The sequence below is a fragment of the Cygnus atratus genome, chromosome 1, assembly GCF_013377495.2.
Source record: "Cygnus atratus isolate AKBS03 ecotype Queensland, Australia chromosome 1, CAtr_DNAZoo_HiC_assembly, whole genome shotgun sequence".
NCBI lineage: Eukaryota > Metazoa > Chordata > Aves > Anseriformes > Anatidae > Cygnus > Cygnus atratus.
The window spans coordinates 27,917,199-27,942,575 of NC_066362.1; the positions used below are offsets into that span (position 1 = coordinate 27,917,199).

Consider the following 25,377-nt stretch of genomic DNA (forward strand, 5'->3'; position numbering starts at 1 on the left):
CAATTGTTACGGCAGATTTGCATTTTTTTCTTCCTCACTCAGAATATGAATTCAACACTTTCTAATTATAACATTTTAAAATATATATACACAAAACTCAATCACCATCTACATCTGAATTTGCATTATTATTTCTGTTTCAGAGACATGCCCTCAAACAGGCTTTCCATTGGATCCTGAACTGTTTTTGAAGCAGAAACCCACACCGCTTTGTGCATGAGTTCACACCATACCTTATATTAGGAAATATATTTCTTTAAGTAGGTAATGTTATTATTACTAAGCATCAAACCTATAGCCCAAATCTGCATGTTAAATTACAGCTGCCCCAATTTGAAAACGATTTTTTCTGCAAGTGTAGAGTTAATTTGGATATTTTTTTCTGGTATGTTGGGTTGCTGTATTGCTTTTCCTCAACACTGTGTAAGGCTGCCTCTTCTACCCTACTGAAGGCATATTTCCTGAATAAATACATTTACTGTGAACACTTAGGGTAGAATCTCATTCTTCATTTATACTTCAGGTTTGCAGTGAGATCCTTGAAGCACATTGATGTTGTTGGCACACCATACAGTTTTCTTTGTACATATTATTATTGTACAATTGCTTTTCAAAGCTTCACATAATCAAGTAGTAAAACACTGAAGTAGTCTTTAGTAAATTTTTCACCATTAATTCTATTTCATAACACCCTCATCCATCTGCCTCAAGAAAATTGTATTAGAAGCATAAGAAGGCATGAAAACATCTAGCACATCAAAGTGGCAATTGTTGGACAATCCCCTTCCCCAACAGGATGGGCTGATGTGCTCCATTGTGTGATTGCTGCTTCAGGTTCACCCACATGCTTTTTCTGCAGCACTACAGAGTGTGAATGTTCATCTGGACAATTTTAAGTTTTTAATTCCATTTTACAAGTATACAGCCAAAGTGAAGATAAACAGAAATTAACACCTGTATTGATCTTGGCATACATTTGTATTCCTCTTTAGCCTGCTCCCCACACCAGCAGTAGAGTCCCACTGCTTGGTAAAGCAATTGGACAATTAATACATAAACTAGGAACTAAAAAATAAAATAAAACTAACAAATGTTGTCTAATGACTACAGAATTTCAAAACAAGTATTTAATTCACAAAGTAAAAGTAATCTGCACAAGGAATGTATGGGATGTCTATGTAGGGAGACAGGATGTTCCTGTGGAAAGGTGCATTTGCTGCGACTGACTAAGATTCTTCACTATTTAGTCACAGAATTTTAATTCTGTTTGAAAATTTTCTTGACTTTCATAATTGCCTGCTGAAATGAAAAACCTCCTGGGAAAAAAAAAAAAAAAAAAAAAAGGAGGCTAGAAACAGTTTTAAAAATCAACACCTGGCTAGAGTGTTCACAGAATATTTTGTTCATTTGTTTTTCCTGCATTGGGAATTTCTAAATGAAGGTACACTAATGTGTTACTTTTTTCTTTTTAATTAGTATTATTATTTTTTTAAATTCAAGAGTATCAAGTGAGTCTTGATGCAGTGGTGTTATCCTAAACTGGCATAATTAGGGACCTGCCTGGGAGCAGGCCTCACCGTGTGAGGGGAACCATTCACACATCCCCTCTGAGCTCTTCACAAGCTGTTCTATGGGCAATGAGCCAGCCAGTAATAATCAGGCTGATCCGACCTGCTGCAAGGGCTAGGAGAATTGGTTCAAGGAAACTTCCTTCTCCCATCACTGCAGAGGCATGGCAAGGAGCAATGGTGCATGCACCCTGGCAGGGGATAGGGCTCTCCAGCTGCTCCAGCAAGGCAAAGACACTTCTCTATAGGGCTTGGACTCCTACAGTTCAGCATATAAAAAACAGCCCATCCATCTCATGCACAGATCAATTTCCAGGTATGAGATGGGCTGCAGACTGAACCATGAGGAAAAGATGTGTCTGCTGGTCTGCTATGTAAAAGCTGCAGGGGAAAGGCCTAGGCATTCCCTCTAAAATTTTGCCTTTCTGAAAAACCTGAGTGTGTGCAGTGGGACCCCGTCTCCCCTCTCCTTCTGGTCCTTTAGAAGTAACTACATAACCAAAATCAACACAAGAAAAAGGTGGAAAGGAAAGCCACGATAATGATGTAGGTGACAGTAATGGAGTGACACATCAGATTACTGCAAAGACATATGTTTAATATTATCATGCCTTCTGAAATCCTCGATAACACAGTAATCCTAATTAGTATTCTGCATATTCAATGCCTGTAAACACAACTTGCATAATACTTCTTTCCCCTGCCTCCCAAAATTTTCACAGTATTGCAACAATATGTTCATGATGAAGATGTGATCTCTGCACTAGAAAGGTGTTTTTTTTTTTCAGTTAAATGCAAATTAAGCCATTATGCAATCTCTTCCATTAGAAGAGTGCTAGTATACATTTTTTCCACATGTTACAAAGCTCATACTAAAGGCTAGCTGTAATATATTGTTGCATTAAAAATTACAAGTATCTGCTCTATTAAGAAAAAAAATAATATCTCAAGGTGACAGACAAAAAAAAGGTATTTAAATTTAAAATGAAATCATTACAAGTCAAACTGGATATAAATACGTAGAACAAATTAAGTATATAAATATTGGGTTCTTTTTCACAACGTGATAGCTATGCTTGAAGTTACTAACAAGTGTCACTTTTTAGGTTTATTTTTTAATACTGGAAATTTTCAAGAGTAAAAAGTGACTTAAAGTAAATGTATTCTTGAAAGTTATTACAGCAAAATGACAAAAGATGGAAAATATGTGTTGTCACCAGGAAAACAGTTTGCCAAAGACAGGACAAACGACTTTGGATTGGATTTGTATCTACTACAAATAAATAAGGGACTCCCAGCAAGTGTGTTCTACAGACACTTCCATTGTAAACCAATTAGTTTTGTCCAGCTGCTTTTTTTTTTTTAATTTTATTATTACTGTATTTGTCCCTTTATCTTAAATGGACCTCTTGTCTTCTACACCACTAGAAGTTTGAACATAGCTATTTCTACTTTCCTTCCCCCCACACCTCACCCAAAAATAACTCCTTGCCTTCTCTCCATCTCTTGGGGTTATCCTTGTCTTTATAGTGGGTATCACTGATGCAAATTTCTGCACCTTAGAGGATAACTGCATATTCCTCCTAACTGACTTGCAAGGGAAAATGGGACTTATGCCTTTCCAGTAGCTATCTTCCAAATTTAATTTACCCCAAGCCTCAATGTTTGCTTATATGTAGGCCACACATTTCCTCCAGAATTATACTCGAGAGGGAAGAAGACTGTTTATCACTACTCTCCTCTTACACTATATATTAGATATTTGCATCTTTCTAAATCAGTGCTTTCTAGCATGTATAAAATCCTCCTACTTCCTAGGCTTAGCAGCAAGCGTTAGATAAATAGAAATATATAACATACAGTTTTTGGAAAGAGAGTTTTAGACCAGCTGGATTTGTTTCTATTTTCATTGAACATAATGTAAAGAAAATTCAATCTAAGTTACATCTACAATATTTTTTTTGCTTTTTTTAAAATGGGATTTTTTTTTCTGATATTACACATGCACGCTTCAGTTGTAATCACTGTGTGCTAAGTCAGTGGACAACATTTAAAATCAGTGCTTTTTGCTTTTTTTCCCACATTCCCAATCTCTTATCTCTCAACAGCTTCTTATGTATGTTTTAAAAAGTAACTAAAAGTTACAATATTAATGATACATTTGCTAATTTATTATGTGTAATGAATTTTAAATTCACACTCAAATACAGATCTAAAGGGAGATGACCAAACTAGGAAAGAGTAACACAGAAGCAAGGAGACTATGCAGATATGTTCACTAAAACAGACTATGAATATCTTTTCATGATAAATTTTCCAAGTGCTGAAGAGAAGAGTGTGTACCCACAATACCCAATCCAGTCCTTAACCTTTTGCTCGCCACAGTTTACACCATATAAATACACCCTATGACCACCACTATTACCTTCTCTTTCACATGACCACCTAAAACCTATTCAAATCTCAGACAACATATAATATTATAGATACTGTTGTTGCTGTTTTTTTGCATATAATTATTTGAATTTTACTATAATCCAGTTTTCCATTTTTTGTCCAGGTGAACAGTTTCTGTCAAATTAGAGCTAAAGATCACTTTGTTCAGGTATACACTGTTTTATTTACCAGGCAAATCTAAGTTTTTCCATTTTGCCTATACCCGTTTTTAAAAAACATGATTCTGACACTATGCACTAGTGCAGTTAACATTAAGCAATTAAACTTATATGTATACTTACTTTCCCCAAATTTTATCAAATGATTACACTCCAGTGAAGTGCTCATGCTCAATAAACAAAGCATACCTTAACAACTCAACGCTCCATACAGCATGATATTTATACAACAGGCTTGGTACACACTGAGCTTAACCATTTGATTCCAGGAGTCATTATTGCCTGACATGCCATTCTAATACAGAATCCATTAGAACTAATGTTGAAACAACAAATCTCTGGCATGAAGGAAAAAAATAACTAACTAGTTTATTGTAGATATATTAACTTATGGGATTGAAGATAATTATCTATTTATTCTTATCAAGATAAAGTTCAAAGTCTGACTTTATGAAAATAAACTACTTCATTACAGGGCATTACAGGGAATAGAAATAGCCAGGCTTTTCATAGCTCTTTGAGAAAACAAATACAATTACAACTAGCTGTCCAAACCACTATGTTGTGCAGCCTACAACAGTATGCTGTGGACAGATGAATCTCACCACCACGGAAAGAAATAATTCCGATGCTATACATAAACACCCACCTGTGGTAGCAAATTCAACTTTGAATTATGCTTGTGCTCTGCACAGTTGAAGAACCTCATGACTGTCATAACTCATGAGTGTCAGTACAAGAACAACAAAGCTGCCAGTGTCACAGCCCAGGGTAGATTCTTCAGTGGCCATACAGACAGTTATTTCCTGCCACAGGAGAACGAGCTACAGGTTCTAAGAGTCAAAGTAATATTTTCCCTAATATATCTACTGTGAAAATGGATAGAATGGAGTGAAATCCATGCAAGTAATCAGCTTGCTTCAACATGCCACTATCGTACTTTCTCCAGAAAAGAAAAATATCGTGAAACAACAACCTGCACTATGGAAAGCTTAGCCTTACTACTGCAATATGTTTTTCAGGATGCAGAGTAAGAAAGTAAATGTTATTATCTCATCATACTAAGATTAACATTATCATCAACTCCCATCCCAAACCCTCCTTAACTACTCTGCAATACGTCATTAACCAATATATGTACTGATTGGATCCATACAATTGGTGCATCAGTGTAAGGAATAGCATATATAAACGTTTCAAATACATTTATTCAGATATCTATACATGAAAGTAAAATCACTACTACAATTGGTACTCAAACTTGTCAGATGGGATTTTTTTCCTCCTGTTTTGCATAAGACATGCTAATGGTTATGCCATCTGCAGTCTGAAACCCAGAAAAATGTAAATCAAAAGTAATAGTAGATCAAGATAAGCGTCCATCTAAAATGATCATTTTTGCAGGTATTCTGTTAACTCACAATCTAAATATAAACCTCTACCCCCTGAAAAATATAGGAAAATTAATAGATAAGGACAATTTTTGTATTAAAAACTAAAACAAATAAATTTGCCAACTGGAGCATTTCTCTTTTACAATCGATCATAAAGCAAGCAGTAAATTTAGAAAGATTTTTCACAAGAAGCATATAAAAAACACTCAAATTCTTCTAGAAAAATCCCAGAGATTCTCTAAAACCATCCCTTGTGGTAAAGCACAGTAGAACTTGGCCACTTACCCAACACCCTTTTTTTGCAAAGTTGTGGACACATATTTGAAGGCTTCTTCAATAAGCTTTCAACTTGCTGATTAGCTAGTAGGTGCTGTAGGTCACTAAAATACTTCATGCGTTACAGAATTAACAGAGAGAACATGTGTAAATACAGCATACTCTACTTTCACCAAAATATCTATCAAATGCAACAAGATGGCCACTAAAATTAATACCATTTTTCATTATTTTGGCATGTGAAACAATAGCATAGTTTACGTCAAAATATGGAGCACATGAGAGCTGCAATGGCAAGGATTACCTAACACCCACATTTGCCTGCAGATGTGTGAGCTAGTTTTAAAAGTTTTATAAGGTTTTTAATAGATTTGTAATACAGTTCTACCATATCTCCAGTTGCCAGATTAGTAAATTGGTCTGAAATTAGCGGAAATTAGAAATACGCTAATATTAAAGTATGTTAAAATATTGGGAGAAGTCTGTTTCCTTGAACACAAACACAAGCACAAGTATTTTTGTCTTATAAATCTCAAATTGCTTATACACATTTAGCAATTCCTACTGCTAGGAGATTTTGGCCAAAGTTACCATTATATTTGGCATAATAAAATAATAATAATGTACAAGTTTATGACCCATATTACAGTATTTGGTCAAACAGGCATCACAATGCTCAAAATGTGACTTTCCACTACATAATGAACAACGAAAAGCTCTGTAGTAACAGTAAGACAGAAATAGAAAAGCTCCAAGGACTCATTTCCCAAACCTTTATGCACCCTTTTCACTACAGAAGAAAATTTAAATGGAGTTTGCGCTCATACCTGAATTTACATGCTATTTGATACATAAACCAAAGTCTGGAAGCATATTCCATTTTCCTCTCTTAAAAATGAACCAAATGAAGTGTCCAAGGCTAATGAGAGGCACTGTGCACATACTGATCATTGGAGGAAAAGTTAGAAACATGAACAATAATCTTGGCTTTAGGGAGCATGTAACAATTCTGAAAAGAAAATTATTTGATTTGCTTCTTCCAGCTTCACAAATATGACTCATGAGGCACTGACTCTTCCTGGAGAACACATAATACAGGCCACCTCTCCAATACACCAGCCCATGACATTTATAAGGCATCAAGCCAGGGTTAGTCCCTTAGGAGTAGGAAAACACAAGACTCCCCATCTCATCATCCCTCTGAGCTGTCTGTGTGACTGTCATTGTATCCAGAGATGGTTTTCTCTCCTTTCATTGATGTCTGCCACAAGTAGTGCACTCCCAAATCTCTTCAGCCTTGAAAAGATTTATGAATGGATGGCAAATTTGAACAGAGAAGTTGGGAGCTCCTGAACCACTGCAGTTTACAAGTTGGAGGAACAGAGTAAGCTCATATCACTGGGAAAAAAATATACTGGGAAAACAGTAACATTTTTGCCTGTTTCATATGCTTCTCTTAGAATCTAGTGTTGGCTAGTTCAGAGACCTCAGGCTAGAAGGACCTTGTCCACTCCTACTACGGCTGACCTTGTCTTTCTAGAATAAGAAGCTGGCAGAATGAACTACGTTCATCTTAATTCATTAAATCAATTATCCCTGTGATTCAACATTCCAAGGTCACAAATTGCCTTCCTCAAAACTTAAAAAACTACATAGATCTTAAGCTGCTGCATTTATGACTACTCTTCTTGTGTGTCTTCAGCCTAGAAGAAGATATTGCCAAAGCAAAGTCAAAGGTGAAGAGTAGGAAGTTAAGATGGTCCTTGGACCCTATGTCTCCAGACTGGACTAGAAGTTCATCATAGCAGGATGCCAACTTGAAATGTTTTCTTTTTCTTTTTTTTTTTTTTCCCATTTTCTTTTGTCACCTCCCTAGGTTTTTGTTTGGTTCTGAGCAAATAAATATAATTTTTAAAGTATACTTGAAGAGAAATGGAATGTGGAACTGTGTGCTGCACCTAACTTTGTGAAATTTCACACACAAAAAAGAAGAAAATGTGAATTATACACAAAATTGGAAAAGCAATCTAGTGTCTGGCAGTCTCCCTCCATTATACTCTATTAAAACTAAAAATTAGATAAAAATATGTTATTCCATCAGAAAACAGGCAATATCCCCATAGGATAACGGCTCATCCAGAAAAAGGAAGAGGAAGAGAATGGTAGGAATTATGTATTTTTATTTCCTGAACACAATAAAATAATCTCTTATGTGCATCTTTTGTCTGCAATAGACTGTAATTCAGCAGTTAAACACTCCTATTTGGTCTCTGTACAATGAGAGAAACAGTTTTGCCAGCAGAACGCAATTTTAGATGGAACGCTAAATTAGCAACAATTGAACTGAAACCTCAAAAAAAATGAAAATTTTAAAGAATAAAATGCTTCTTGTCTATGAACAGTACATGTAGTTTTACCAAATTGCATTTAAAATTATTATTGAACAGAACTCATTCTCCCTAATACTTTCTGAAACCCAACAGCATCCAAGTGCAAAACCTTATATGTTTTGCAATTTAATCCATGTATGTATAAAAATGTCATGCCAATCATGCAACATATCTACAAATAATTAATTAATATCATAGCTATTGAACTCAGTCCACATGGATGTTTATTGTAACAGAACTTTTAAGTGTCTATAAGCACAAAAGACGTTTGTAACTTGTGAATTTTGTCTGTGAATTGGAAGTCACCAGCACTCAAGCCTATAATCTGCTTTACGTAAATATGCACACACACAGCACCAATGCACAGGCAGAGACACGCACACCACATTTGTGAGCAAGCCCAGCAATCTTCCCTCCAAGAGAGGCCCCAAAGGCAATGATCCTTTACCAACCTGCAGTGGTCTCTGTTTATCACTGCCCTTAGGAGACTTCAGTCCACTTGTCTGTTGCTGTAAAAGCAGCTGTCTTGCTGCCTGGAGTGCCTAAAAGTTCAAAAGTGAAAAGAAAAAGAAAAACAAAAAGTAAATAAATTCCACCTTTTCTTAGAAAAAGATAAGTTACTCAATGTTACGTAAAAGTCCCATCGAACAAATGCAACCTCCAATTTCTATTTGCTAGATTTCAGGCTTCAGTCTGGATTTGTTTTACTTGAAACATAAAAAAGATCCTCCGAAAGTACACATATAGGACTTCACTAGAATTTATGGATGTACATGAAATCCTGCAGGAAATAAAGTTAATTTGTTTAAAGTGCTTGAAGAGGAAAAATCATAAACTGCATCAATAGCCTCATTTCCACAAGGAACTTGTCTTTGAGTGTTCAACTAAAATGCCCACTCCCATGTAAATTATCATTCAATTTGCATTTTCATATTACCATTTTGAAGCAAAAGCAAGTAGACTTCAAGTGTTACCGGAAGCTGTAATTAAATTTGACAAATCAACATCAGATTATCTTGAAAATGAATTAATAAGGATATTCATTGAAGATTAAAAACACTTTTTGTACTTACAATTCAAGGAGAAACCTCTCCTTTGACAAAATAAAGTGCAGTTTTAATGCCAAATAAAAATGAGTGGTTTTCATTTGCATTCTTAGGAAAATCAGAGAACAAAGAAATTACTCCCCAGCCAATCAGATCAGGCTCCAGGATGACAGCATCCCAATCAAAATATAAAGTGTTTTCATTTATTTTATGTTTTCATTCCAACTCAGCAAAATACAGTTAAACATATGAAATGTAAACAAATACATCATTTAACTAAGGAAGGCTAATCTACATTATTTTTCCCTATAAAATTATTTTTAAAATGTCAAGTATTTTAAAGCAGTATTTGTTAAGAAATAGGAAAAAAAAAAAAAAAAAAGATTCCAAATATTTGCACTGAAACTACCTGGAAAACTGTATTTTTCCCCTTAAAAATCAGTTCAGTAAATAGAAGTTACAGCTTTAAAATGCATCACCCTATTATCTATGTTATTAAAACATACTGTACATAATGCACTGCAATAAATACAATTTGATCAACACTCCCTAAAATAATAAAGATTCCCAACTGATAAAGAAAGGTACAATTTTGATTAGACTCAAATGAGCTGGTTTTTAAGATAGTTTCTAGTATCCATGACAACAGTTGCTTTGACAAGATGTGCATATGGCATTACACTGCCAGCTGGTGTGAACAATGTTTGAACTACTGCATTGAGATGCTGAGCAAACAGAAAAAGTTGCCACGTCTTAACCCTCAGGGAAGGCAGTCATCCCCTGATCAATTATGAAAAGACAGAGAGAGGGCTGCTACAGTCTGGCTCCAAGCAAGTTTTCTGAGAAGGCAGGCAGACACAGAAAACCAAAGTAAACAAACTGAATGCACTAGCACCATCTCCTAACAACATTGATTCGTCTCCCCATAGAAGGCTCTGGTACAAAGTTTGCAGAGCATACTTTTAACATTTGGAGACATTCCCACAACAATCCCCTTATTGTTTCATCAAATTCTCAAGTAATTACAGGTCAGCTTTACAAAGACTATACATTCCTCTGAACCTAAGCAACGAGACGCACACAACTAGCTTCTCCCTTCCAAAAATAAATAAAAGTTAACATATTTCAAAGTGCACTTGAAATATTTTGTTACCAAGGAATCACTGGATGCCTGGTTCCCTATGTGAACAGCGTAATCTTTTCTGCACTCACAGTTCTTGAGCAGATCCTAAAGGACAATCCTGCTCTGTCTGAGATCAGAGATGAATATCTGTTGATTTCAGGGGCACCAGGATATGGTCACAACACCTTGCAGTGGTTTAAACACAAAGCATGGATTAAATGCAAGAACAGAAGATCTACAGCAAATTTATAATCCTTCCCAATCTTTAGAACTCTCTGAAAGGGAAACTTGAATGAAAGAGAGAAAACTATTGCACTCCTGAATTAATAGGAGACTGTACAGGGAAGCTACACTCACTGATCAGGAGAATATTGCTAACAGAACCAGTGAAAAGACCTGGTGTTAGATTATGGGAAAAACCATAAAAATAACTGTTTTTTATTTATGACAGTAGCAGAAAATTCATTACATGGACCTTATCTGGAAAAGAAATTGCCATGATTTAATGCTGATGCATGCTTGAACATAAAGAGAGCACTCTGCAAGTTGTTTCAGTGTCCTAGTCTTCCTTAGCAGCAAAGTCATCTCACCAATACAAAAAAGAAGCAAGCAAGCATCCGGTAAAGCTGCACTTTTACAGTACTTGAAAATTAGAGGATTATAGTATGATGTGGCTTAGAGTTAAGCTAGCCAGTATAATTTCAAATTGTGGCTAGCATACTCCCATGGAACTAGTGTAAGAAAGTATGATTTCCTACCACTAACTACAAAGAGTCCCACTTTATGAAAAAGCAAGGCAGCACAACAGGATATGTTTGCATAAAAGGCTCTTCTACTTAAACTATTTTGATTTATATATGCTGGTTGAGATATTTTTAAAGGAGTAAAGGCTCATCTTTTAATACAGAATGTCTTACAAATGATGACTACCTGAATACTTCAGTGATCTTATTGTGGCAGTTTAGATTATTGTAAACACGGGAGATAGAAGAAGAACAGAAAACAATTTCAAGAGATCAGAGATGATTTAAAACTCATAAGGAGAAATCACTGACAGCCTTTGTTCTTATAGCAGTTGTCATATGGTACATTTTCCTCCCAGTGTGCTGCTTAACTTTAGATTTTGCTGCTCAGTAAACAACCTCCCAGAAACACATTGTTAATTTCAAAGAATCATTACTGACATTATTCGTGAGAATTATGAGACTATAAAACATTCAGTTCTACCAATTCATTTGCTATTAAATCTTTGCAAAACAAATTGACAGCTTGAAAGTGTCTTTAGAAATTAATAGTTTAACATGTACACTTCAAGTAAGCACCAATCCCACATATCATTTATAAATAAAATAAAATAATAAAAAAAAAAAACCTCCAATGAACTAATTTGATAATAACATGTGGTCTAAAAACAGTTCAGTGAAGACAAACTAATAGATGTTTATAAATCTAGCAAATCAAAATCACGTTGTGTCCTACCTCAAATTAACAGCAGCAAGAACGGTTTGTAAGACAGTCAAAATCATATCCAGTTTCCAGTAACATTTGTTTCAAATTTGGTAGGCACTTTTCCTTAATTAAGTTATCTAAATTAGTAAAACTATACCAAAAAAAAAAAAGTCAATGCAGACAAAAAACAATAAAAAGAACTGAAGATTAGAAATGATTTTAATAATGCAAATGAAAATCATTATAATGCTTTAAGTAGTGGCTGTATAAGCAGGAAATTTGGGCATATGGTTTCCAGAACTCACTGTGTCTTCTAGTAAAATATTTATTGGGAACACTACTTCTTAATATTTACTGTGCAGCTTTGGCATAGCTAAAATGTAAGCAGAACAAAAATGAAATTAATTGCATATAACTCACCCTATTAAAGTTGATAAATTGCAGTAGATTTTGCAATTTGTTGGAGATAATTCCAGGAGACACAACTTGCTTTTATTTTTTTATTCCAAACCCTTATATTTGATTTAAGCATGTCTTAGAATAATTGTAAAAAGTTTTATCATTTTAATAAAGTGAAAGTTGCCACTAAAAGAAGGTAAACTGACTACTTTGTTTTTTAAAAAAGTAAATATATGTGTATTTTTAGGAAACAGATGTCACTCATATCTTTCCTTTAAAAATAGGAATGTTTAACCTATCAGCCTGTTGCATTTGAGACGTTAAAATGAAAAATGACATCTACGCCCATTAATATCGTCGATGTATAAACAGCACAGCGTGACACATTCTTGAGAGCTGAAGGCTACAAAATCTCTCTGAAACATAAATAACAAAGCACTCAGAAGCATATTTGATGTTGATATTCATCTCTGAGAAAAACACTGCTGCCTGGGCTTCTTATGAAAATAGATGCAGCCCAAATGGATCTCCTGTAATTGGTTTCAGATAGCGAGGTCAAAAGAAATATGATACAAGAAACTATTATGTGGAACAGGCGAAACAAGAATGTTTATACAGGCACTCCCTATTTATACTGACAAGAGGTGTATGCTTTGCAGATAACCAGAACCAAAAAACTTGCCAGAAGACAACCAGATTCTGTCCTTTTTCTAACTCCAAATCCTTATTTTATTTTTTCCAATGGCTGCATACTCTAACATTGCTGCTGAACACAAAATAAGTTTCTGAACATAAAATAAGTTTCCAAATGGCTGCATATGTCAAACAAGAGTCATCTTCGCTGGTAGCACTATGCAACCGAAACATATCAACATGCTAAGCTGGATTTAAGGCCAAAGACTGTACCGCACTGGTTGAATAACAAGTTAACTGATTGATTACACAGCTACATTTATTATAAAAATCACTTCAGTAGAACCTCTGCTCCCTCACGTCCTGCTGTGTGTCCATCCTCCAGCTGGCTCAGACCAAGAAGCCCAGAATTACCTACATTCGAATGAGATCCATGAAAGACTGTGACAGAAAGATAACGCTGCTCAAGGCTCCCTAATAGCCTTCAAATGCTACAATGCTACTGCTAAACCTTTGTTTCTCACTGACTGTATTTTCCCAGAAAGTTCTCTAATGGCTATCACAGTCAGTCAGCATGGCAGCTTATAATCTTTCCAAAAGAAGTAGCAAAGCATTTAACACTATTCAAAGAATCTTTAAGATGATCCACTTCCAACTGCAGTCCCTCCAGGACACTTGACAAGAAAAGCCAACTCCCATGCACCCTGAGACATCCTTATTTACCTTACTGAACAACACTGAAGTACACGAAGGAGATAAAATCTTTTTCTCTAAATCACATGAGGAAGATAAAACCTGTATGCCTGCCAGCAGAGGACAAATGTGCCACATTTGACAGCCCATGAAGTCAAACCCTTAACTTGTACACAACTAAAATCCAAGCCACTTAACCAGCCTGATTTCATCTAGGATTAGTAGACTGAACAATTATTACATTGTTGCCTTACAGAAGTACAAACGAGGTACCAGGTAGCTAAAGACTGGCAGCACCCACCTCAAGGAATATATTATCTAAGAAATCTAGAGGGTCACTAAGAATCAAGAAGGATTTCATTCAATTAACCCAACATCAAAACATGCAAATAATCCAACAAAAAAGATTTGTCAGTCTTCTGCATCTCAGTTAGAAGCCGTAGACAGCCAGGATGTGAAATGGGCTCAGTTTCAACAGCTGAACTGCAGGGTGTTCCAGCCATGCCTAGCAGTAGAACACAAACCTGAAAAAGACTAACATGTTTGAAACTGAATTGTTTTCAAGAAGAAGAGGAAATAGCATTGGACACTGTATTACCATCCTGGGCATTCATTCCTACCACCAGGATGCAAGGCAGAAGGACAGAATATAGCAAATGACCTTCTACAACTGTGTTTCGAGAAGGTGGTGGTGGCCACTGAATGCTGGACTGAGCCCATGCCTATGGGTCATGATTAAGTGAACACTGAACATGGCTGAAAACATCTATTGTATTGATGCTACAGAAATTTGTGGAAAAGATCCCAGAAAACTCAGGCATGAGAGAGATCCTGAGCTGCTCAGCTGGGGAAATGATGTTTGTCCAGGACAGCAGCTCTTTGTGCCTGGAGAACTTCAAGATAAAATGGCAGAGCACTTCAAGGGTTAGGTGGCAAGTGAGGAGAGCTGTCCTGGATCACCACTTTCTAACTTACGTAGTTTTCTAATTTATATTCCCCATGTGCCTCATCTTAGGAATGTAAGGATTTTACTGGATCTGGCCCTAATTTCCTTGGAGTAAAAGGTTTTATTTTATTTTATTTTATTTTATTTTATTTTGATTTACTTTTTTTTTTTTTTTTGCTTAGGATGGTACTGTCAGTTTCAGCATTCTGAGGCTCTGATTTTGATTCAGATCTGTGGTCTTCCCTGCAATACAAACAACAATCGAAGAAGAGATCTTCAATCTACCTGAGCTTCTGTTCTGCCCTGATGTTATCCAGGATTAATTTGCAACTGAAGAGAAAAAGTAACAGTAATAAACTGATGAATGCAACATGAAGTCTCATAATGCTGTTTAATAAAAGGAAATTAATCACATAATTGTCATAAACCTATTTTCAAACAGCAATCTATCAGAGAGAAATTATGCATCTGTAGTTATTGACCTTTCATTTTACCATGACTGATTTGTAATTAGACTAGTTTTGTGAAAAATAATAGTTAATTACGAGATTTTTTTCACTCTAATTGTTTTGGCATTTTTTTATTATTATTATTTGTTGTTGTTGTTTAGTGTCTTACTTTTTCTGCATGTAAAGGATGCTAAATAAATACAGGGCACTAATAACTTAGTAGCTAACATATTTCATTTTATAAAGCCAAATTTAGCTCCCCTCTATATAAACTGATTTAATGGATACTAAATACTGTTTCAAAAACAACTTTTTCATTTTTTCTGCCCATCATTTCGCTGACCGAGAGCTAGGAAAAAAGCACCCATAACAGCCGCTTGTTTCTACTCCTGGTGTCATTAGGAGGGCTTTTCCCCACAGACATCAATCTGCATTGGTCATTAGGGATACATGACACACCATGCATAACATGTTCCATGACAGCAAACCCAAATGCCATCTCCAAAACTCAGACCACCTAAAGAATGCAAATGTCAAGGGTTAGGAGAGATGTGGGCCCACAGCACTAAAGTTGTGCTCTACCCTGACAATCTCCTTTCTTTCATCCCACATGCCTGAATTTATCTTTCCTTTGGTAAAGACAGGAGCAGGCAGTCTAACTCTACTTTATTCCCACTATATTTAACTATATGAAAAACAAAACCAGTGTACTCTTCAAACGCCAGCACCACAAGTTCACAGATTTTCTGCCACTACTATTTTCTTCCATTTGGCCTGACTTTTAGAAAGTTGAGACATGAAACACAAAAATGGAAGAGTCACTCTCTTAGTTCTACATGAACACATGCAGCAATGGCTGCATGTAGCAGTTTTTCACATGAAAACTAGTATGAACTATTTTGCATGAAAATCAGCTTGCACATATGTAAAAGCCATTTAAGTGTGATGGGCAAAGAAGAATGATTGCTATTCCATGTGTGAGTTCAGGAAAGAAAAAAAAAATCCTTAGAATGATTATTCTTTCATACCTGATATTGTATATATACCATACAATATTCACACAGTATTGTACAGAAGTACACATTTTACAATATACATTTTACAAAGGTATATGAATCCTTGACTTGTAAAGAGTTGGTGAGAAAAAGACCTTCTTTTAGGTCTGTCAATCGGAGATGTTAACTTACTGGCTGTAAAGACCACTTTTAAATCAAGCAGTTTGAAATGAAGTGGTGCTGACTTAGGCAGAAGAAAGAAGACGGGTAACTTATAAATAGGAAAGGAACTTATGCAAGTTATGTAAGAGTGGTCCCATTTGTACTAAAATCAAAATGCAGAGCAAATTTGGGAGGAGAAAGAAACGTAATACCAAGGGAAGCATTGTAACATTAGGCTTTTAGAAGGCAGCACTTTTAACTGATAGAAATCTGAAAGGGAAATCTGGAAATTAAAGACAATGAAATCATCATGAAGATCCTTAAGCAAACGATCAACAAAAATCATAATCAAGATACAAACTAAAGCAAAAGCTGAGGCATATATAAAACAAAGGGAAACAAGTACTCAAACATTTTGTTCTGGCCTAGAGCAAGATTCCTAGACCAGAATGTGAAATTTGAAAGGACAGATGTGAGGACTGATTAGTTTTACTAAGTAATACAGAGAGGCAGAATAAAGCATGAAGAACAAAATGCTCAAACAGTATTTACACTAGAATATACTTAGTCTTTTAGAAGGCAGAAATAAATATCTCTATTTTTACTACTTATTTTCAATTAAATAACAGTCCACACTGTCTCGTAACAGAGTTCCAACACAAAGCATCGTAAGCCCTGACTCCTCATTCTCATGCCCTGCGAGCTATAAACCACAGCTATCCATCAAAGAATATGGATCTACACAATACCAAAGTAATTAAAATAAAGTTACAGTAATTATATGAATCAAAATCTTTCAGCCAATCAAAATGTGAAGAATTACATATCTGTTGAAGAGTCACTGATTTAAAGAGATCTAATTATTTGAACAATACCTGATTTGATTTTACATTGCCCTTACAAATCCATAGCCAGAGCCATGAGTGAGATCGCAACTACAAAAGGAAATATTGTCGGGTTTGTCATATCAGGTTTGTGTTGTATGGGAGGAAGGCACAACAGCCATTATTGAAAATCTAATGACAATTAGTGGAGAAAACCAAAGTTGACTCCAGGGTTTCACATTAGAAATAATAAATATAAAGCTTCTTTTAAATTATTTTAATAGATCTAACTGTTGAAGTTAAGTTTTTACAAGCATATAATTTAAAGAAATCTCAGATGTAAATATATATCTATGATGAAAACATATTAAAGTCAGTATTGTCATATTGCAACATTATACTGGGACACATACATGGAAGTGTCATACATAAAACAGGCATTGTAATTTTTTTCACTTTATTCAACTTTCTAAAGAGCCAGCTGGAGAACTGTAACCAGTTTGGGGCATAATGCTTCATCAAGGTGGACCATAATCTGACCAGTGACCTGACAAGAGCATTAAAAATGAACTTGTGGTGACAAAATCCCATCTATAGAATAGCAAAACCTTATGATAAAAAGAGTAAATAAATAAATAAATAAATAAATAAATAAAGCAGAAGCAGTCCTCAACGAGTTTCTGTGCAAAAAGAATTAATTGTGCAATACGGGTAGGAAAAGTAACAGTGACCTTGAATTGAATTCAGGAAGATTTAATTAAATTTAAGAAGAAATTTTCTAATTCTGAGGATACTGAAGTACAATAAATTCTGTAGAGACTGCAAAATCTTTGTTGTTGGACCTGTTTAAGAAACATCTTCAGAAGAGCAGTGATTCTGCTCTGGGACAGAGATCTTTACAAGCATCTTCCATCCCTAATTTATTTTATTGTGTGGTTCATTTGATTCCCATGAAAGCATGCCAAGTTCAGATTACTGTGATGTCTAACACCTTGCTACATTTCAAATAACACCATGTTCTCATAAACTGAGTATTACGAAGCTTCAGCATGGTTTGTTTCTATGGTAAGTTAACAGCAGAGCATCAGTACGAGCTGTGCCTACACACACTTTGGAATTTTCCGATCTTAAGTGGCCACGTTTGTGTTTATGAGACTAAGCTTGAAATTTTGAACTGAACAGAGTAGTTTATATAGAATGGGAGACAGGTTAGAAGTAAACACTTCCCTAATTGCAATTGGATCCCTCTGGACAGGAATCCACCATCAAGTATGGCCATGACAGTAGCAGCAAACAGAATTTTTCCAATATTACAATTCTTCCTGTAAGCAATAGATGCCTGGCTGAAATGGAGAGCCATGAAGAGGAAAGAAAAACAAGGAAAGAACTGGAGTTTGATCACTGTTTGATCAAGTTAAGTTGTAAAGTTCTGTGCAAAGAAAGTACCTGAATCAGTACAATTCATTGTGAGGTTAAACCTAAAGCTACAATAACAAAATGTACAAAGGGTCTTTGATAACCTGATTTCAATCCTGTTTTTATGAAATAATTTGATCAAAGATCACTACATAGTCTAAGCCACTTTAAAAATGCAGTCTTTACTGCTAAAGCTAAATCAACTTAAACCCTACTGAGTCCTTTCTTTATTTCTTATGGATATTTTTCTGATGCTTTTTAAAATTTTGGTTGACATGAAGAGTTCCAGGTACATACATAATGCAAGAAAAATTAGGGGAAGAAGCAGTAAACATGAATGTAAAAAAGGAGATACAATAATAGCAATTTTATTTGTAATTTTTCAGTGGTTTTGCTAATCCTTCTTTTGGAGGGAGAAGCACAATCCTATTTGGATTTAACCAAAAACCAACCAACTAACTAAAAACCACAGTAAAAACACTGATATGAGACCAAGAAGTATACTATGCAAATAAAGTGAACATTACCTACAAACTAGATTTATGAATGGTGGTATTCAGTAATATTTATGAGTGACTTGATAACAAGAGGCATAAGGCCTGATCTAAACCCCTTGGAATAATTCTGCAGCATTAAAATCTTTTTCTAAGTGTGGACTGTAAGGCTCCAGAAGAATCTCTGTGCCATGATTACAAATCAATTTATATATTTGTTTGTGCAAAGTACCACATGCATTCACATACACATACAACAACTAAATACCTTTTTTCTTGAAGGAAATGCTTATATTCTGTGGGGAAAAAAAAAAAAAGCAGCAAAAGCAGGAGTGGTTAGCTGAAAGAGGTATTTGCACTTGTGGTCTCTATCTGCGCTGCCTGACTTACTCCAGTCGCCTTCTTCTTGGATTGCTTATCTACCTTTTAAATCTTTTGGTGCATGTGATTTCATGAGGACCTAGCAGGCATGATCCAACATGCAGGGCTCTGTATCTCCAAAGAAGGCGGTGCAGCAGAATGAACCCCATTCCTTGGGTTCTCACTATACCTGACAAAAGAGCTTGCTCTGAAGGGCAGTCTTAAAAGACTGTATAGACAGAGCTGAGAAAGAATTCTCCACTTTGGGAGATCTTTTAAGAATGAAAATTATAATAGAGTGAAATGACAAAGAGCTTTGATTTTAAGCTAAAATGCAAGTGAAGACAGACAGGCAAATGTCCTCAGGCTCCTCATCCTAGTTTCAGCCCTTGTGAGGAGATCTGGTAGGGAGTATATTCTTTATGATTAGAAACTTGCAGGGATAAAAAAGAAAAGACCTGAAGCTAGTAAAAATGTTTTGCAGAAAAGGAACAGAAAGACATTTTGCAATTCCCAGGGCATTTAGGTGCTGGAGAAATGATAGCAACTGTATGAGAAATTCCCAAGGAGTATACATGAGCATCACAACAGGTTAGGCATTTGAATTAAAAGTAGATGTTCATCAAGCTTGCCCAGGGAAAAATTATCCTTATTATTGTGTCTTAGCACCCACAGTAATCTTCATAAATGGCAAGCTAATCAAGGAATTATAATAATAAATATGCTCAGGGGCATTATCATCTTTAGCTGCATTTGTAAAAAGCAGACACACCCAGCTGCCTTGGTGCCAAACATATGTAATACTTCACATAAGATAAAGTCTCTTACGGCATCAGATTGTAAAAACTTCATCTGAATCATGTAGCATATATTGCATAATCACTACTACTAGCATGCACATTAAAAATAAATAAGTAAATAAAATAAAATTATCAACCTAGGCACATGATCAAAATATGCTGGAAATGAAGTTAAGACAGAAACATTTATCCTTCCTTCTAACTAATCTTACTTTACACAGAATGAAAACCTGAATTTCAGCCTTTATTTTACCAGTCCTCTGTCATGTCTTGTCATCAGCTTCTTACAGTGAAACCTCAGTTACTAGCCTTCTCTTTTAAAGACATGCCTCAATACACATTGCACCTAGTTCAGATTTCATGTCCTTGAAGTATTTGCCAGATATTCCTTTTTATAGTATCTGCTTGCTTCTTCTTTTAACATTTTAAACCTCATCAATCTGTAACAATTCCTCTATTTGCCTCTTAGTGACTTGTCTAAAAATTTCTGAATTTCTTCCAGAGATTCCTTCACATGTGGAATCAAACCATCACCATTGCCCTTCCTTCTTTCGAACACCTTCAGCCTCACTGCCTCCAAGACATCTAAGAAACAAAGAATGGATGAGGGGTTTACTTCCCTCATAGCACACGTACTTATTCATCAAAAACAAATATGTCCCCACTTGCAGTCCTATATAATACATATAGGACATATTATTTTGGTGTTTCCTTCTCACTTGCTCTGCCCATGTAACCTGCACTCCGCAACTGTGTCACCTGCACAGGAGAGCGGAGGCCAGCACGGGAGGAGGCAGCTCTTCATCTGCCCTCACAGCATGAGCACTGATCATTGCAGGAAGAAAGCAATAAAAAGCCTCATCTCTTTCTTCATCTAAAAATTATACTTAATTCAAAGCCCGTATCTATCCATGCAGCAAATTTCTCATGCAGTTTTCTTGTTTGTTTGTTTGCTTGCTTTCCGTGTTTTTACAGTTAATACTGAAAATAGCCCAAATAATAATCAGGCTGATGTTTTGGATTAAGTAAAACCATAGGGGTACTATAAAGGTGTGAGAAATCATTGTATGGATTAAAGAGACACTGCACTTCTGCAAGCTTTTTCAGACACATCTTCATTAGAAATGTTACATTTTCTTTCCTGAAAAACTTGAAACTAAAATTATCTAAATAGTCTGGATCCTATCCTCATACTCTCAAACCTTAACTGCTTTTTCAGTCAAGTACTACTCACGGTTAGTTTTATAACACGAAAGACCTTTCTGTAACCAATGACCAACAGAATTTTCAAACTTCTTGTAATATTTCACCTTCTCCAATGTACTGATAATTAAACTTACAAATAGACTGACACCTTTTGCAATAGATATTACATTTTGTCCTCTGATTTCATGTCAGTATTTTATGAAAAATGGGTTGATATATTTGAAAGTACCATTACAAATATCTGGCTATGAAATATTTTGTTGACAACGGTGTGTCTTGTGTCTAGTCCTCAATTGTTCCTATGTAACCATAGGTTCAGAGACTGAAAAGGGAAGCAAGATTTTCAAGGACTAATAAGGAGCTTTAAAATTTATTAATGCATATGACGCAGAGCAGGTTTTTTTATGTCCTTTGAGTATATTTCATCTAGGTATGATACTGGCAATATTTTACTATACCAAACTAGTTATAGTGCCACTTAATACAAGAATACTAAATAATAAACTAAGTTTTAGCTCTTAGCTCATTTCACATGTTGCTATCAACAGGCAGTGCTCGTTTTGCAAACACCAGTAGGTAGACATGAGATTCCACGTAAAGAACAAACAGAAATAAAGCTTTATTTATTTATTTATTTATTTGACTTCAGGTGTGTAATGATCTGCTAGTAGTTTACTGTTTCTAATATTTCCTTTGTTTTAATTCACTAGGAGTCAGTGCATTTTACCTGTGAACACTCATCTATGTTTTCTTCCTAGATCATCAGTTTTTTGTACAAGGACTTGGAAATGCCACACAAAATATGGATCCTGACTAGGTATTTTGATAGTGTCTTAGTATTACAATAAATACACTAGTACAATAAGTATTACTTCAGCTGTCATTTAAAATATATACATCCTACCTATTAGAGATGGAATTTTTATTTTACAAGACAAAATATACATACTTCGTGCTCCGAGATTTAAAAGATAAAGTAATACAGACATATTATTACAGCATTTTTAGTCAAAAGGCCTTGCCTTTTATGAGAGAGCAATCTGGATAATATCTATTAATCTGCTGCAACTCCCAGGGCTCTGCTTGTGCAATACCACAATGGACTGAAGAATATAAATGGGAGAAAGACCATTTAATGTCAGGACTTTGGGATTGCTTTGAAATACTTTCTGGAGCACAGTTTATGGCATAACACCTACGAAGCTACCTGAACGCAGCACTATGGCCAACAGCTGAAGCAATCTTCAATTTTAGATGAATGTCAGAGGTTCTCACCCTCTTCTCCAGCAATCCCAGGTTTCATTAATATCATTAAGACATCAATGCTACAAGCACTCTAACATTTATAGTTACAAAAAAACATAGCTAGTGAACTACTGGAAATGATATCATGACAATATGACTCATATCGACACTCTAGGACTTATCTACACTGATAAATTGAAGAGTACCAGAGAATGTGATTTTCTGTGCTGGTAAGCTGTGTGCACAGCTCTTGGCTGGCTTTTTGACTTTTGCTGACCTGCACTCTCCCAAGCAACCCCCATGCAGTTCTGCAGTCACACATTGCCAAGCACCGGTCCCACTAGAGATCACTGTATTTTTGGAGGCTAAAATGCTTATTAACTCAGGTGTGTCTCATCCCATGTCAGTCACCCAGTTCAGCATCCAGGAGCAGTATGCTTACTGACGCAGGTCATGCCTATGTGCTGAAAACAGCTGAACCATGTGTTGTTTGAGAGACTCTCAGCTAAAGTAGCCAAGATGTGATTCTGAGATGACTTGGACAAGTTTCAAAGGAGCCCGATTTCATAGCTTAACAGTCTAGAAAAACAAATCCTTTTCAGAAACAACAGCAATAAACGCTACTTGGAAGGGAAAGAGAGGAGAAGATTCCTTTCATTCTGAAGTGTAGCAGCAGGAACCTCCAACAACATCCCACAGTGTGTCTGATGTACCGGTTAAGTACTGGTTTTATATGGACATCTTACACAATCTGGATGAGTTTTACTTCTGACATCAAACTTTTGATACCAGCCACTGTGTTACAAGAAGCCAGTTTTTGAGGAGGAGCCAGAAAAGCAGAACTATCTTTGAAACATTTACATGAAAACATAGAATAAAATGTAGAAGAAAGGGAAAGCTCACCAGAAGTTTAAGACAGAAAGCAAGATCAAAGCAGGCCAGTTTTAAAAAATATTTTCCATCCCCGACTCTGTACCTCTCCATTCCTTCCTGCTTGCACATACAAATATTGTGACTGTTGTGACTCCTGCCCACTAACCAAAACCAGAGTATACAAACTCCTGTGCTACATGAACATTATTTATCACTTTTCAAGATTTTCTTAAAGGAAAAAAAGAAGAAAAAAAAAAGAAAAAAAAACAGGTTTGACTGCGAAGCATCTGTTTCTGGAGTCTGTGTCAATCAATTCCACAAAAATAGTACCATATTACCATTTCTGTAAATTCTAATCAGGTTGATGGTATTTTTCGTCTTTATGTTTAGGCACTTAAGGCTGAGAATTCTGAGTTATGTAATTTGACAAAGTCTGCAGACAAAGTAATTTTCGGAGCTCGAGTTAGTCACCAGCTCAAAGAGGAGCCCTGCTCTCAGCACTGGCACTGAATTCCCCTTACTATGGATAAAAGACCAAGCTGGCTGTCCAGAAAAGTTGGCTTGGGTTCTGGTAACCAGGCAGTAGAGAATGCTGCAAAGGCTCTGGGGTGTCATCAGCAGCTACATGATTTGCACAGAGACCAGGGATCAGAATAAAAAGGCTCAGCTTCAAGCTCTCCATTTTTTATTTTTAAGAACACCGTCAATATGAAAAGGCCTAGAAATTTCTTTTAAAATAATTTAACAGCCCCTGATACTTTTCTTTATATTTTTCTGCATCAAATTTTGAGAAGATTCTGACTAGAGGCCTTGTGTCTTTGTAAATAGCTGTATCGTTTGTCCATTGCAAAAAAGACAGAGAAAAGGTGAATGACAGAAAGACTACATGGACTAATGCTGCAAATTAAAGACACTGACAATCAAAATTGAATAGGAGCAAAATAAAAATAATGCAAGTAATGCTGCAAGAGAGATTAAATTTCTTCCTGACTAGAAGGCATTGAAAAAGCCTCTTATTAGTAATCACAGATATAACAACCAGGCCAGCACAGTATCATTGAGACAATATATTCTAGTGACTGGAGATGATTATGCTAGTCAGGAAAATAAATTAATTTTACTTAAGCTGACTCCCTTTATCTTCAAGGCAAGTGTTTCTTTGACTTGTCTGACTCAATTATAGTAGCACAGATACTCCCTTTATTACAAGCAGCATTGGCAGATGCCATAACTACAAAGTGAGCACTTTCAATGACCAAATAAGCACCATTCCTTGAAATTTGTAGCAGACACATGGAATGCACTCAAGCTTTTACATCACCTTGCAAGACAAATCACACCATCACCACCATTTTAATGTATTTACATTGTGAATTAATAAAATTCCAAAGTAGACATTTTGCTACAAAACTAAAGTTCTGAAGAAATCCTAACAGCAACGTCTTCAGGAATTTTCACCTTTATCAATAAATATAAATGTTGGAAGAAGAAATTTCTGAAATTTTTCCAAGTGCAAGGGGTACTGCTCACAGCTTCTGCACTCCAGAATAAAAGTTTTTCTCAGATAAGGATGTTTTTTGTATTTTGTATAATCAAAAGCCTCTGCCACAACTCTTCACTGAAAAATGATGTCTATTCTAGAATGCGTTTTAAGTTTTGCAAATATATTATCGCCATATCTGGCATAGCAGAATTCTGGGTATTTTTCTAGGTGTTACAAGCAGGCAAAATAATTACAGCTGAAGGTCCAACAACGTAGTTTTATAAAAGTTAAAAATCAATGATAAGGAGAACATTTATACTTGAGAACAAAGAAGGGGATTCAACAATGTACATTCACACAGTCATAAATTATTGTGTTGTATCGAACCTGTCACAAGCCATATGTACTCACCTTCACTGTAATACAGCTTCAGCAAGTTTCCTGAATTTCTCAGCTAAAAAGTAGTATTTTGGGAACAGAGGGAATTCAACATTTCACATGATAGCATTTAGTGTATCCTCAAAATGAGCTAATTAGT

General features: G+C 35.6%; 1 protein-coding gene across 2 annotated transcripts in view; it reads right to left on the reverse strand.

Annotated features, from left to right (window-relative positions):
- Positions 1-25,377, reverse strand: part of FOXP2 (forkhead box P2) — a 436,542-nt gene that overhangs the window by 118,516 nt on the left and 292,649 nt on the right. For both annotated transcript variants that reach the window (XM_050716107.1, XM_050716108.1), the window contains one exon: positions 8,696-8,785. In XM_050716107.1, the coding sequence (XP_050572064.1) occupies positions 8,696-8,785 (90 nt within the window). The remainder of the gene's footprint in view (positions 1-8,695; positions 8,786-25,377) is intronic.